Below are 15,470 nucleotides of genomic sequence, written 5' to 3' on the forward strand. Positions count from 1 at the left end.
CCTCGTGAATAAAAGATGCCAGACATCTCTGGTCTGGGTATAGGAGGAGTTTGGAGAGGCCCTCGAACCCGTCTCTGAAAAGGCAATGGTATTGTCCACGAATCTCATAGTAGACCAGACAACGGAAAAGAAAGTGCTCCTCTGACTCCACCTCATGGCGCTCACACAATGTGCAGATGCGACTCTCCTTGGGTATCCCCTCTGTACGACCGCTCTTGATACGAAGCCGGTGCGATGACACACATAACTGTCCAAGGGCAATCTTGAGTGAATGTGGAGGTGGATTTGGGTGTATCCTGGTGGAATGATGAAACCCTCTGTTGAGATGTGCAAGCAGTGGTCCCGATAGAAGCTGGGCTTCATAGGGAGCTCTGCTTGTGCTAGCTAGGTCCTAAATGTGTGTAGCTATAGGAGATCCTCCCGGATGATTGGGTTGAACTCGTTGCTCCGAAACGGGACTAATGGAGCGTCAATGCTATACTGGAAGGGTGGCAGCCTGTCTATATGAAAGCCAATCTCTCAAACCACCCGCATGTGCGTGCGTACCAACATCTTTGATCACTCTGAGCTGCTAGTGCCATAGAAGATGCTAGTGCCAACCAAGGTAGCTTGTGTTGCCCTGTCGTACATGAGGCGTATGCGTGCACTCGGTAGAGATAAGTGATAGTCTGGAATGCCGCATCTAACTACAGAGGAGATGCCCCAAAGTTCGAACTCAGCTTGGATGATTTGATGAGGGACAGATGGCTTGCTGTGTATCATTCGTGAGAGTAGGAGAACCTGCAATCTCTCCACTTGAGCCCACTCTGTGTCGGAGAGAGATGAATATCCTTGGGAGGCCTCATGGGCCTATGAGACAAAGTACAACAAGAGAAGGAACTCATACAAGCCTCAATGGGCTAAAGCAAAGGGTGGGCTATGTTGAGAGTGACGCCTCATCTCTGGCGGTCTCCTCTGAGGAGAGCTGAGATGGACTCGACCTTGATTGTGCCTGCTTTGGTCACTCTTTGTGTTGTGTGTGGTCTCTACATGTGTCTTCTCTCCTGGCTGATCCACACTGATCTCATGTCAGCTAGCTCATCCTTCTCCACCCCACTATGTCTTGGAAAAGACTCAAATGCATAAAAGTCGGTGACATGTTGCTGTGCTTGGTCTCAACCTCCTGCGGCGCATTCACCTCTTGCTGCTGTTTGATTTGTCACAATAGTGCCTCTTTGTGCTGTCGCATCTCAACCGAATCGTAACAAGGAGATAGCCTAACTCACTGTCTCTCCTGCTCACTACTATCTGAATTGATAGAATAATGCACTCAAAACATAAGTGGAATTGTGGAGTGTGTGTGATTATCGGAGGGAGGAATGTATAGTGGGCCTCCCAAGAGGAAATAATAACTAAATATCTGTCTATCCAAAGGGCTGAACACAACTGGAAGAATAAGTAATATATGGAGGGAGAACCCTCACTGCAAAAGAGAATAGAGACTACTGTATAGAGGGAGGATACCCTCATTGTAGATCTCGAACTGAGGGCAAACCCTATTTGTTGCTGTACTGGGCTAAAGACTAGTTGAATGAGTGCTAGAAGGGGTTGCTGGGTTGCTGTAGACTCTCCTGCCCTGATCCAAACTCTGGAGACTGCTGTTGGCTGAAGACTGGAGCCTGTAGGAGTGGATGAAGAATGAGGGCCAAGGGGCTGCCTTTTATAGGCACCCTTGGGCCCTAACTTAGCCGACCCACCTGGGCAGACCCATTGACTAGTCTATGCTGCTGCCTGACCTGCACCGACCTGTTGTCTGCACCTCTAACTGTCACGGGGCGTTGACTCAGCGCTGACCTGCACTGATTAAGTGGCCCTGCACGGTTGCCTGCATCGTTGGCCTGTCTGCGTGATTGTCTTATTTGTGTGGCAGCTGACGTGGCTGCTGCGCTGGCCATAGGCAACATGGCCATGGGCTGCAGATGCCGGTGACATTCCCTTCTGTTGAAACTGGAACTAGGGTGTGGAAAAGGCCTGCCTGTATGCTATGAGAGGTCGGGGGTAAATCCTCTTCCACCCATGGTGCCTCGTGGGAGCCATAGTGCTTGAATTTTAATGCATACAAGGGTTGTGGATTGTCTTGAACCGATGAAGCGAGATCTGCTCAGGCTCAACTACCTCGACCTCATCAACAATCTTGGGCTGCTCCACATCTGGCATTGCTGCTAGTGGCGGACCCACTCAGCCTTGCTTTCTGGAAACACAAAAGAACCCAATTACCCCCGGCAAATACCAATTCACGGCGGTGCTTATCAGCGGCTTTCTTTTGCTTTTCCTGAGTCCTCTGGAGAGCTAATTTGACCTTCTTATATGCCTCATCCAAATTCTCCACATACTTGTCTGCCTCAAAGGTTGTATCCTTTGTATGCAAAATGGGTGGGACTTTCCTCCCGCCTTCCTTAATTTCAAATGGAGCCTTACCTATGGAAGTATGCACTGTATTGTTTATAAGCAAATCCTACCAGTGGCAGATGCTGCTCCCATTTTGCTTGAATGATCTAAGACATAACATTTCAAAAGTTCAAGGACAGCGAATTTGCTTCTTCAGATTGCCCATCTGTCTATGGATGAAAAGAAGTAGAGTGTCCATACTTTCAAAGAGTCCTCTCCAGAATAAACTCGTCATGCGTGGACCTCTGTCAGTAACAATAGACCGGGGCATTCCATGGTATTTGAATATATTATGTATGGAACAACTTTGCCATTTGATCTGCTGTAATTTTCTTCCTCAAACACCGACGGGACATGATGGTATGTGGACTTTAGTAAAAAGGCCCATTTCATTCCGGTGAGGAGATAAAAATGAAATCCATGTCAATGCTCTCCTACGGTCTATCAAAAATAGGCAGCGGCTGTAGCAGTCCTAGTGTCTTTTGCCCGTCATACTTGACCTTCTGGTAAATGATGCATGTCTTGACATAAGCCTCAACATCCCATCTCAAAGCCGGCCAATAAAAGAAATGCTTGATTGCTTTCACTGTGGCATCAACACCTCCATGCCTCGCATATGGTGGAGCATGACTTTCAGTAATAACCTTAGGCCTCAACGGCTTTGTGACACAAAGGCGACCATGCATCGTAAGAAAACCATTGTTGAGAGTATAGTGCTCATGTCTCTGTCCATCATATAGCTGGTCATAGATTTATTCGAAATTCTCATCCTTCAATTCATGATTCTTGCCCTTGTGCGTTAGAGTAATCTTTGTATTAAAAGTGTCTACAACAGCCCGAACATGATGGCACCACGGCATATCCAACAATACATCACAACCATCTAGAGGCATGATACGGAATTCTTCAGTATTCGTATAGCTTTGAGCGTGTAACTAAAGCTTTCCAATGAGGGGAGCGACTGGTACACAAGCCTGGAGAAATATAATTCGCTCGAGCCTTGGGTCAAAGACAATCAAAGACATTTGATCTCATTCTTTGCCCCATGTCGGCATAGCTTTGTGGCATCCCCATTTGTTCACTAACCACAGTAAGTTTCGATCTGGTAGTGGGCTTGCACTTCTTGCTCACCTTTCTGCTCACCTTTTTGCTCACCCTATCATGAGTAGGCTCCTTTCTCTTACGCTTTGTGCATTTTTTCTAGCTTGATGGCCACCTTCTTTGCAATGAAAGCATTTATGAGCTTCCATCAAGGCTTTCTTTTCTTCTGGTTTATTAAACCTCTATTCTTGGCTGTCCAAGCATCAATCCCTCAGACACACAAGGTTTGCACACAGCCCAAAGTTGTTACTAGCAGCCCATCTCAGCCACACAGATCTCACATGTTGTCACTAGTACCAAACCTTTGCTGCCCTCCTGGGGATACTCTAGCTAGCAGAGAAAAGAAGGCGAATTGTCTGATAGAGAATTTTGGAAGAAACTCTTTACTGTCAGGAGCTGGCACAAACACCAAACCCAACAATTTGCCCAAGATGAAAGTGAATCAATATAAGGTTCCTCAGACATGCGAGTCAATCTGGTTGCTTTGGGTTGAAGGTGAATTCACCTGGCAGCTCCCTGTTTGTTGAAGGCGATTCATTTCTGGAGGCTCTCGGCAGCAGGCAATTTCTTTTGGAGGCTCCTTGGATGTAGGCAAACCCTTACGAGGGCTCCTTGGCTGCAGGCGAATCCTTCTGGAGGCTCCTGGGCTGTAGGCAAATCAATTTTGGAGCTTTTGGCAGTAGGAGATTACTTCTAAAGGCTCCTTGGATGTAGGCAAATTCTTGTGGAGGCTCTTTGGATGTAGGCGAATTCTTCTGGAGGCTCCCTGGCTGTAGGCGAGTTCGTTTTGGAGCTTCTGGCAAATTAGCAAGGCGATCTGTTAGACCAGCCCTAGGTGCTAGCCTGTGACTTGCCTCTCTTTGTCTTCTTGTGGTCCAAATACTGTCCTCAAAGTGAATTTAGACTTTTGTGCTTGCTTCTCAAGCCAGCTTGCCAAACGTGGCCCATGGAGCTATTTTTAGCAGTGGGATTTTCCCTCTTGCCCTTCAGCTCCTTGCCTAGGCCCATGGAATTAATACTCAGGATTAGCCGTTTTACATTCTAATCAATGAGGGGCCAAAGGTATTCACAAGTCTATAAAATTCATGTCTCCGTGTTGGGCTGCTGTAGACTCCTGCCTTGATCCAAACTTTAAGGACTGTTGGTGGCTGAATATTGGAGCCTGTAGGAGTGGGTGAAGAATGAGGGCCAAGAGGCTGCCTTTTATAGGCCCCCTTGGGCCCTAAATTGGCCGACCCACTAGACCCACCGAGTAGCCTATGCTGCTGCCCGACCTATTGTCTGCACCTCTGTTTGCCACGTGGCACTGGCTCAGCGTTGACATGGTGCAGTCCTACGTTGACCTGTCATTTCTTGAGTGGCCATGTACGACTGCTTGCATGGTTGGTTGGTCTGCGTGGCACGTGTGGCTATCATGTCTGCGTGGCAGCTACTTGCGTCGCAATTGACGTGGTAGTTGCGGTGGTCGGTCATGACCTCAAATGGAAGGTTCGGGTTAGCAATAGCCATAACTGGTGTGGTAAGGAGTGCTTGCTTGAGTTGTTGGAAACTATACTCTGTTTCGGGAAGCCACTGAAAAACTGCTGTGCTTTTCAATAATTCGGACATAGGAGCTGCAATTTCGGAAAACTGATAGACCTTTGTATGTTCGAGAAAAGAGCGGACATCATGAACATTCTTAGGAGTAGGCCAGTTTCGGGTTACCTCGACCTTCTTGGGATCCACAGAGATGCCTTGAGCTGAAATAACATGTCCCAAATATTTGAGTTGGGTCTTGAAGAACTCACTCTTCTCAACGTTGATGTAGAGAGAATTTGCGCGGAGAACTTTAAAAACTTGGTGAAGATGTTGTTTGTGCTCATGTAGGGATCTGCTGAAAACGAGGATGTCATCGAGGTAAACGATGACGAACTTATCGAGGAAAGGCCTGAAGATGTCGTTCATTAGTGTCATGAATGTGGCTGGGGCATTGTTTAACCCAAAAGGCATGACCAAACATTCATAGTGTCCATACTTTGTTCGAAAAGCTGTCTTGTACTCATCGCCTTCTCGTATGCGAATTTGATGATAACCTGAACGAAGATCAATCTTTGAGAATTGTGTTGCGTGTAGAAGTTGATCGAAGAGGTCATCGATGCGAGGCAATGGATACTTGTTTTTGATAGTGAGCTTGTTGAGGGCTCGGTAGTCGATGCAAAGGCGCATTGACTTATTCTTTTTTTTCACAAGTAGTACGAGAGATCCGAAAGGGCTGCGACTGGGTCAAATGTGACCTTTGTCGAGTAGTTTGGTCACCTGTCTTTGGATTTCTTCATTTTGAGTGTAAGAAACCCGATAAGGAGGTTTCGACGGTGGATTACTGCTAGGAATAAGTTCGATTGGGTGATCCATTGGTCGTTGAGGTGGTAATTGCTTTGGCAATTCCTGTGGAAAAATATATAGGTAGGATTGGAAAAAAGGTTGGTTGAGGTATTCAGGAGGATCCTTTGTTGGTGTCTCCTCTACTGTCGTAACCAACAGAAGTGAAGTCTTTACTTGACGTTTACGAACCCACTTCTTTACTTGTAGGGCAGAGGCAACTGGGGTTGAAGGAGAGTCCCTAGAATCAGTTAGCTCAATAAGTTTTCCTTGGTGGACAAACTGGATAGTATGGTTGCGAAAACTGATTGATGGATCATAGTTGTAGAGCCATTGTTGTCCAAGTATGACATCGTACCGAGAAAGGGGCATGATGTCGAAGTTCAACTCGTCTGTATAATGTTGGATGTGATCCTGGTGTTGCACAAGAAGGTAGTTTTATTTGCGAGTTCAATCTGATAGTCCATGGGACTAGGACTGGTGGTCAACGGAAGTTTGTCGACCATAGAACTAGCTAGGAAGTTATGAGAGCAGCCATTGTCGATGAGGATAGTGACCGATGTTCCACGAATCGATCCTTGGACACAAAGTACTTGAGTGGCCAGGGAAGGTTCGGGGTTGCGGGTAAGGCTCATGTGGATGGTATTTGCCATTCGAACAGCTATGCCTTTCTTGTCTTGTGCTGGGGTAGCATCTTCTGTTTGGGAAGTGCTAGGTTCCATATTGGAATTTTGCTTTGGTCGCTTGGGATAATCGAACCATCTATGGTCGCCTGTACAGATGGTACAAAGTCCTTTTGTGCTGGAGTTGTTCTTCTTGTCAGTGGCTGCACCTTTATGTTGGGGATGACGGTCATGACTTTGTGAAGAAGAAGAGGCGCGATCCTTGGAGGAGTGCTTCTATTGGGATTCAGCGTACGATTTCTAAGACTTGTGGGGACCTTGAGACTGTCGCTGATCTTGATTACCCGAGTTTTTTCTAAACTTGGGGTTATCTTGAGGGCGAGTACCTTTGGCCATAGTAGAGTTCTGTGTTCTATTAGCACTCTGCTTCCTTGTGTTTTGGAAATCGGTAATGCGCTCCGCGTAAGCAATAGCCCCAGTTGTGGTGGTGATGTTTGCTTTGAGGACATCAGTGGGTAACGAGGGATTTAGGCCTGAGATGAAAGCATGAAGGCAATTATCATCAGTTAAACCATCAATCTCCAGCACCAATGTGGTGAACTAAGAGATGTAGGAAGATAGGGAGCCTGTTTGCTCCAACTGTCTGAGTTTTGAACGTGCTTGGAAGTCCGCATTGGCAGGTATGAACTGCTTACGGAGCACGTGTTCAAAACGTTCCCAAGTTAACACACTTTTGTTGTCCTTTAAGCGTCGTTGCCACCATAGGAAAGCTGTATCCTTGAGAAGGGATGCTGCCAAGGCAATCTTTTTGCCTTCAGTGAGGTCAATAGTATCAAAGTACATGCGCAGTTTTGCGAGCCATTGGTCAACTGTTCAGCGATTTCGTTGACCAGTGTAGGCTTCCGGAGTTTTAATGTCAAGTCTTTTAGTTTTGGAAGCTTGGAGTAAGCGGTAGAGGGCACGGAGTTCAGTGTTTTCTACCTCAGGTGGGAACGAGTCCACATAGTCGTCCGGTGGCGTCACGTCATCCTCTGTATGTGTGGTATTGCGAGAATCTTGGAGTTGTTGGACTTTCTGGACCAAGTCGGAGATGCTGTCCTGAAGCTGGGAAATTTGAAGTTGAAGTAGTGCTTCGCCTTGTAAGTTGACTTCAGAAGTCTTTTTTGGACTCGAGTCGCTGATCTCTGGAGAGGTTGCACGCGAGTGTTGCGACATATCTGAGGTCCCTGTGAGAAGAGCACGAATCTGCGCTCTAGTTTGTACCATTCCTGGAAGAAGATCCGGGCTGCTCCCTGAGGTTGCTCATGTTGGAGGGGGCAGGCGAGGCAGGATGTAACCACCCGTGGAAATCTGGTAAAGGAAGTCCTGTCTGAGGTAACACTGGTGATGCCGAAGTGGGTGTTACTGCTCGTGAGAGTACAAGGGTAGGTTGCAGAGTCCACAGATCTGAGAAGGGATAAGGAGTTGCTTCGGGAGTGGAGGATATCCAGGAGAAGGAGTACCTTCATAGTGTAAATCTGTCTTGGGGAAGGTACAACCTGTGCAAGAGGATATCTGGGAGCTGAAGGAGGTGGAGAGTACCCTGGAGATGCTGAAGCTGAGGGGTAAAAGTCTCTCCAAAGATGGACAGCAAATTGGTGAGGAATATCGGGTTCTGGGTATCTACGTGTCTCGTGAAACACAACTTGGACTGTGCTGAGGAAGTAATGTAATTGAGGTGCTTCACGCAGAAGGTATAGGATGTGGTCCAAGTCACTGGAAGGGCACGTGACACAGAAGACCCACGATGCAAGAACTCCGAAATGGGCTGGTTGTGCAATCTGAACACGATATTGTGTGATAGATGATGCTTGAGGTGTCCTTGAAGGGACTGGGGCATTACCAGGGGTTTCCATGCTTTAAAGAGGCTGCTTTCATTTGCTGTAATTTGATAATGAGTGGCAAATAACAATATGAAAGAGAATCCTTAGAAATAGAATGGAAAGAATCCACACATGGCACATACTAGACCATCTGGGCAGACGTGAAAGATAAAGTGATTCATACAATTCATGGATTAGAGCTGCCCGACTGTGCTGAAAAGCGTGTACCAGCGGTGGGTTTCGGGCTGGAAAAAGTACAGCATCAATTGCGAGTTGAAGGAGGTCCTGATGTGAGGCTTCAAGTTTTAAAATTAGGGTTTGCTGTAGAGGGAGGCGATTCAGCGACCAAACAGTCCGGTTGTGGGTAGAAAGATGTTGCAAGCAAAACCACGAACCACACAGGATCTCGATCTGTTGTGTAGAGGTGAGGTTTTCTTGTACAAGAGGGGCTGGCTGAGGGAATTTGCTGAACAACAAGGCCTCTGTTCGTAGGCTGAGATGGCGAGGTGAAGAGATCTAGCAGGCTGTGCAGAGATGGGCATCAGGCTGTCACTCTTCAGGGCGATGGAACACATCCATGGCTGAGCAGAGGCTGATGAACAGATAGAAGGCTGAGGGCATGATTGGCGTGACTATGGAAGGCCGCCAAAGGCTGAGCACAAGGCTGCAAACAGAAAACGGCAAGCTTGAAGTGGGCTTGACGTGGGCTGGCAAGAAGAAATCGGAAAGGGAGGGGCAGAATTGACATGAATAGATTGTATGGAACAGAAGGCGCGACTTTCGAGAAGAAGGCGTGACTTACGAGATGCCAAAAACCGATTTACGAAGGTTGCAATAACTACTAGGCATTGCTTTTCCCAAAAATTAAACGTTGGGTTACTTGAACGTAAGGTTAGTCTTGAGTTGGGCCTTAGGTTTAGGGCTGGTTGCCCTTTTTAGGCCCTCTAGGTATCCTTTTGTAGGGTGGTGCTTGGTGCCAAAGGGTGTGCCTATTCTAAGGGGTGTGACCCTTGGAATAGGTGTACCTTTTTATGAAGGGGTGTGACCCTGTTTTAAAAAGGGGTGTCCCCACACGAAAAGATGTCCTTTTTTCCACGATGGGGTGTGTCCCTTGGGTGAGGAGTCAGAAACTCTTCATCAAAAGGTGTGTCCGATGGTGGAGAAGGTGCGTCCCTTGGTTTTGGGACAGCCCAAGCACATCAAAAGACACGATTTTTGTCGTGTCCATTCACATCAACTCGTGATGTGAGGGAGACGGAGAGGCCACTGATGACTTTAGGTGGGGTTGGCGCTAAAAAATTTTACGCTCATCCTCTCCATCTCTTCCATGCACAACGTGCGTGGATATCCTTCTAGCGGAAAAAGATGTATCAGATAGATGCTAGAAGGTGGGGGGCATTTCCTACAGGCAGGGGCAAAATTTGCTCTAATACCACTGTAAGAAATCCTAGATTTACTATATTTAGAAATGTGCTAAGGAACAGAAAGAAGATTGAAAATAGCAGAGAACAAGGAATATTTGTATTGCTTGAGTGTTTGTAGTGTGTCATCCATACAGTTGGGCCTTCTTATATAGAGAGTGAAGAGTCACACATGAAAAGGTGTGTACTCCGAAGTGTATGTGCATGAAGAGGTGTGTACCCCTCGTGAAGGGTGTGACCCTTGATGAGAGGGTACATTACAATGGGAGTGTCTCTTCAGTAGAATGTCTCTTGTGAAGGGTTGTGCCTCATAGGAAGTGTCTCGTCGAAATGGCATACCCTTCCACAAGTGTCCATTCATCAAACCATCCATAAGTCTAAGATATAGAGAAAGGAATACGTCACAGATCGTGACACTTCACAAGCAGTTGTAGCTTGAATGAAGAGAATGTGGACTACTTTTTGACTAGAGTCTTTTTCATGGCTGAGTCTGCCCTTCACCTCCGGAGTGTTGACAGAAACTTAGTACGAAGACCTTTGTATAAATGGATGCTCAAGTATGTGTGGGTGTGCGTATTTGTATGTGTGAGAGCGTATGTTTATACTATGTTTACATCCACTGTTGGGCGTTGATGACGTCAGTGGGGATATTATAGTAGCTAGTCCATGCTATGTGTGATGGAGTTTATGGTTTTCAATCTTATGAGTTACTATTGGGAGATTGAAACTGCACTATGTGTTGTAGTTTTAGAGGATGAGTTCGGTCATGTTCCTAGATTCATCTAGATATATGCTTCGGCCGTATTAGCGGACATGCAAATTTCACCTTGTGAAGTTTTCGTCCATGTTGTAGGCTATTTATATTGTGCAAATTCTTTCTATCTTAAGTGGTGCGTTGCCCTATCAGCTAGATCGTCTAAGCCTTTTTTTTTTTGCTTGGATGCTCGTTTGGGGGAGACTAAAATGAAATCATATAGTCTTCACAAGCAGTTGTAGCTTGAATGAAGAAAATGTGGACTTCTTTTTGATTAGCCTTCTCCTTTAGTGCTAGCCTTTGTCATGGCCGAGTCTACCCTTCACCTCCGGAGTGCTGACAGAAACTTAGTGCGAATGCCTTTGTATAAATGGAGGCTCAAGTACGTGTGGTTGTGTGGATTTGTATGTGTGAGAGCATATGTTTATACTATGGCCTACACCCACTGTTGGGCGCCGATGATATCAGTGGGGATGTCATAGTAGCTAGTCCCTGCTATGCGTGATGGAGCTTATCTTATGATTGACTATTGTGAGATTGAAACTGCAATGTGTGTTGTATTTTTAGAGGATGAGTTTGGGCATGTTCCTGGATTCATATCTCAATACGCTTTTCTAGTTTGCAAAGTTAATCCTTGAGCTCTTAATTTATTTTCTGCAGTTGTAAACTTGCTTTGGGAACATGATCGACTCTTGGACTACGTCAGCCTAATTAGCAGAAGCACGACCTGTGTTACCCCATGTTTGCACCCTTGATCTGTGTTAGGGACATCTACTTTCTCGCTGCTTGTCATGATAGACGCATAAATAGGAATAAACGAGTTGAAACTATCCTTGCTGCTGCTGTGTGTACTCCCGTAAAATGGCCTTGCTGAACCAGATTGCTAAGAACACTTGGCAGCAATGTGGAATTAGGCTGATAATGTTATGTAAACTGTGATGAAGAGGAGGCTAAAAAGAAATTGAGCTGAGTACTGACCAAAAGAGTCTCTGCACTCTGGCAGTAGACTACAGGTTGTGCTCAGGTGGAAGATTCTCATGCGAAAAGGTAAACTGGTTGGAGACGCAGACTTTTGGCGGCCTAGCAGGTAAGAGGCACAAGGCGATAGACAGCACAGTCACTAGTTAGTTTGGCAAAGTCTTTTGATGATTGCGCCACTGTCACAAGCTTCTAGCAAACTCTTGAAATATAGCTCCAGCTTTGCAGTTTCAGCTGATGCAGATGTAGCAAGGCTGAGCTGCTGTTAGTTTGGCAAAGTCTATTGATGATTGCGCCACTGTCACAAGCTTCTAGCAAACTCTTGAAATATAGCTCCAGCTTTGCAGTTTCAGCTGATGCAGATGTAGCAAGACTGAGCTGCTGTTACTGATGCAAGCAGTGAGATGTGGTGCAACGAAGACACTGTACATCTATGTTCTTTGCGCTAAGGTGGCGAATGCTGCAAATGGCACTGGGTGGTTCAAGAGTTGTTCCTTCAAGCACTTGAGCAAGCAGCAATGAAGTGCACGGCAAATCTGGATAATTACTGTAGGCAGGAGCTAATACATTTGGTTATACGCCCACCATTGCTGAGGAGTTTGACGCCCCTGCATAGGTGATGGGGGTGTGCCCAGCAGGGAGTAAAGGCCCTTCTTGGGCTGGGCTGAGAGAGAGAGAGAGAGAGAGAGAGAGAGAGAGAGGAGGGGGGGCGGGGGGAAGAGATAGAGAGGGGGGGGGGGGGGGGGGGAGAGAGACAAGGAGGCTGGGGTTCATAGTTTGTAAGCTTGTGAAGGAACAAAGAAGCACCACATAAAATTGGCCCTATTCTTAGTGGTCCATCTGTCCAACCATTACCTGCTGTAAAAGTGTTTCTTAGGATTTCTTTTACAAATACACAAAAGGTGCGTAAATTTGTCTCTTTAAACGTTTGTCTGATAAGATCAGCTCTTCTGAGTCCTGGCTGACTTTTTGTGAAGTTGATAATTTTTTTCTGTGAATGCATGCATACTAACGTGAAGATATCTTTATGCTTATGATGGGCACCTACTTTTGGTGCTGGGATCCCATAGCCTGTAGTCCATGTGCACTTCATGTGATTCTAGCATATAAAAAGATGGCATGGGTTGAGGATGTCCAATAATGCTTTCAGGGACCGAATTGGGAAAGATGTTGAAGTCTGGGATTTCTGTGATAGAAGATCAGTATCCTCTGCAGTTTCTTTCTTGAGTAAAAGATTGCTCAAAGGTGGAGACTCTTTATTGAAGTGCATTACAGATGGCAGAGCAAAAGATGCTTGTGCAGACGACATATTAAGGTCGAGGGATTCCGAGAATAGGTTGGGTATGTGTACTGGAAGTGAAGACTATGCAGGCTTTTATATGGGTACTGAAATCAAGAGTGGTTTCAACGGTATGCACAGAAAAGAAGAGTGGGAAGAAAACATTTTCTTGGCTCTTCGTGCTGCAGTCAACTGCTCTGATCTGAGGAGGAGGACCCCCCTTCTTTCTGCTTCCAATTGTGGGGACATACTTATGGTTAGAAGCTTGCTTTCCATGGGTGCTTCATCAGGACTCAAAGACTCAGCTGGAGCCACAGCACTGTTTTCAGCAGCCTGGTTTGGTTATGCAGATATATGTCACCTACTTTTGATGAGTGGTGCTGATGTGTTGAGTAGAAACCGATCTGGTGAGAATCCGCTGTATATAGCTGCTTTGAGAGGCCATTCTGCAGCCGTGGAAGCTATGCTATCCTATTGCAAGGCAAACAAGATCAATTGGCAGAGTGCAGAAGTATATGGTACAACTCCCCCTGGCCTACTCTTCCTCCTTTCCCCCTTGCTCAGAAAAGCAAAAAGGAAACAAACAGTCTCTTTTTTGGCTTCCCCTCCGTCCTATTGCCGACATGTTAAACTGTTAATATTGTGTCTGAAGCAGTCAAAAAATTCAGAACAGGATAACCTTTTTTCTCCATTTTGTCTTAATTTTGGAGCATTGAGGCTGCTTGAGTGCTTTGCATGACATTTAAAAGATATGTTGATGTGCCGCAGTTCTTAAATTTAGTCTTTTGATAATTCTTCTTTGCAAATGGAATACAGCCTTATAAATCATATTTATCGAAATTGACCTGAAATGGATCTAGTTGATCTATGTTTTCTCAGATTGGATCTACTTTGTGACATTCCAGAGTACTCAAACTATGCATGCATTATTTTAGAGTGTCTAGCAATTGCCAGTTATGTTTGTTAATCTTGCATAATCATTTGACAGCATACTGGTCGAGAGACATGGGAACTTATAGACCTGTGTCTCTCCATGTCTAGAGGTGAAGGCTGAGGGGCATATAGCACGTATAGTCCACTTAATGCTCAAAATTCTTTTCACATAATGTCTGGAAGTAGGGCATGAGGCATACCACAGTTCTGTTTTTTGATTGCTAGCCAGGCACTGAAAGCTTAGTCAGAAAGTGCTATAATGCAAACACGTTTTTTTGGTGTAATGTGTACAATTATTCTGTGTTTCATGTGTTCCCATGTTTCGCCATTTTGTCACATTTTTCTTACACCTTTGTTGTACTAGCAGAAGCTCTCAAATTTTCTGGTGGGTTTCCACTGATTCAGTTTGTTTATGATTAGCAGGAGACGGTTGGACTCCCCTAATGGCAGCAGCTGTTGCTGATCGCCAGGATGTGGCCAAAGTTCTTCTGCTAGCTGCTGGATCAGATGTGTGCCTTGATTGCACAAGAGAAGAATGCAAGATTAGTGGAGGACAAGGAGCAGATACTGCTTCGTCTTCCAACATCCATGAAATGGTTTTAGAGAGTGGAGTGTGTCTGGAAGAGTTGGATACAAAAGATAGGTGCAAGAGATCACAATGTGGTGCAGAATTTTCCAGAAACCTATCGATGAAGGAATCTCCACGCATACTGGATGCTCAGAATAGATATGGGCAGACAGCCTTGCATATCGCTGCTAGAAGGGCATCTGTGTGGTTTGTGGTTAATCTTTTGCATGCAGGAGCTTCTTTAGACATCCGTGATAAATACAAGAAGAGGCCAGTTGATATAGCTCATAACCAAGGTCACAATCTTGTTGCCACTATTCTTAAGCAGTGGGAGCTACCACATAAAAAAAAGACACCATCAGATGTTCTGTTACCATCAAACGCCGTCTCTAGAAACCTCGCTGGGCAGGAACAAATATCCCAAGGTAAATTGTCAGCGTTCTCTTGCTGGAAAACTGCCAAGAAAAATGATAGGTTAAGATCAGCACAACTAACTTCAAATGGATGGACAAGCCAGGAAGGTCTGAAAAGTGGAAGCGCTAAACGTGTGTGGAGGGCAAAGGTTACGAGTGTTTCCCAAGACAATACATGAATTTATGCATATTCTGTGTACCTGGAAGCATAATTAATAATTGATTGTTGGAAGAGTCAGTAACTCACATGTTATTCCTTCTAAGGGGAAAATCAACTTCTTTATTTCAGGATGCTAGCACAGGTTCATATTTAGTTGCAATGTGCTCAGAATGATGGAATGATGGAGAAGCTAAGTTTTTTATGGAAAAAATGAAGACTTAGTGAATTGGTACATAATTCCTATTCTTGCCGATCAAGGATTGGTCTTGCTATTTGTCATTCGTTTGACTTCTAAGGTCAGATTTGGGTGATCCAGTCTGAAGGTCTGGAAACTACTTGACAAGAAATTTCTTAGTATCATAATTCTAACAAAGTGCAATGGGCATCATCTATCTCACTCATGCACTTTGCACGTGTGGTTTGGAGAATTCTTGAATCACATTGGCAATGTTCCAAGACCTTAAAGTCAGCATATCATTATCAACGAACTTAATTTGTTTGTTCTAACAAACGTTTGGAATGTTTGTAACAATAGTTTTTCATTGGCAATGTTCTAGGTCCTTAAAGTCAGCATATCATTATTGACACAGATG

General features: G+C 45.4%; 1 protein-coding gene across 1 annotated transcript in view; it reads left to right on the plus strand.

The window, feature by feature from the left end:
• The window catches only part of LOC147891616 (uncharacterized), a 33,307-nt gene extending 18,226 nt beyond the window's left edge, over window positions 1-15,081 (plus strand). Inside the window, exons 4-5 of the mRNA XM_087388605.1 lie at window positions 12,675-13,321; window positions 14,160-15,081. Coding sequence (XP_087244731.1) covers window positions 12,675-13,321; window positions 14,160-14,896 — 1,384 coding nt within the window. The 3' untranslated portion in view covers window positions 14,897-15,081. The remainder of the gene's footprint in view (window positions 1-12,674; window positions 13,322-14,159) is intronic.
• The last annotated feature ends 389 nt before the right edge of the window (window positions 15,082-15,470 follow it).

This window comes from Dipteris shenzhenensis, chromosome 17 (assembly GCF_047967505.1).
Source record: "Dipteris shenzhenensis isolate YYH24624 ecotype China chromosome 17, Dip_SZ_1.0, whole genome shotgun sequence".
NCBI classification, from domain to species: Eukaryota; Viridiplantae; Streptophyta; class Polypodiopsida; order Gleicheniales; family Dipteridaceae; genus Dipteris; species Dipteris shenzhenensis.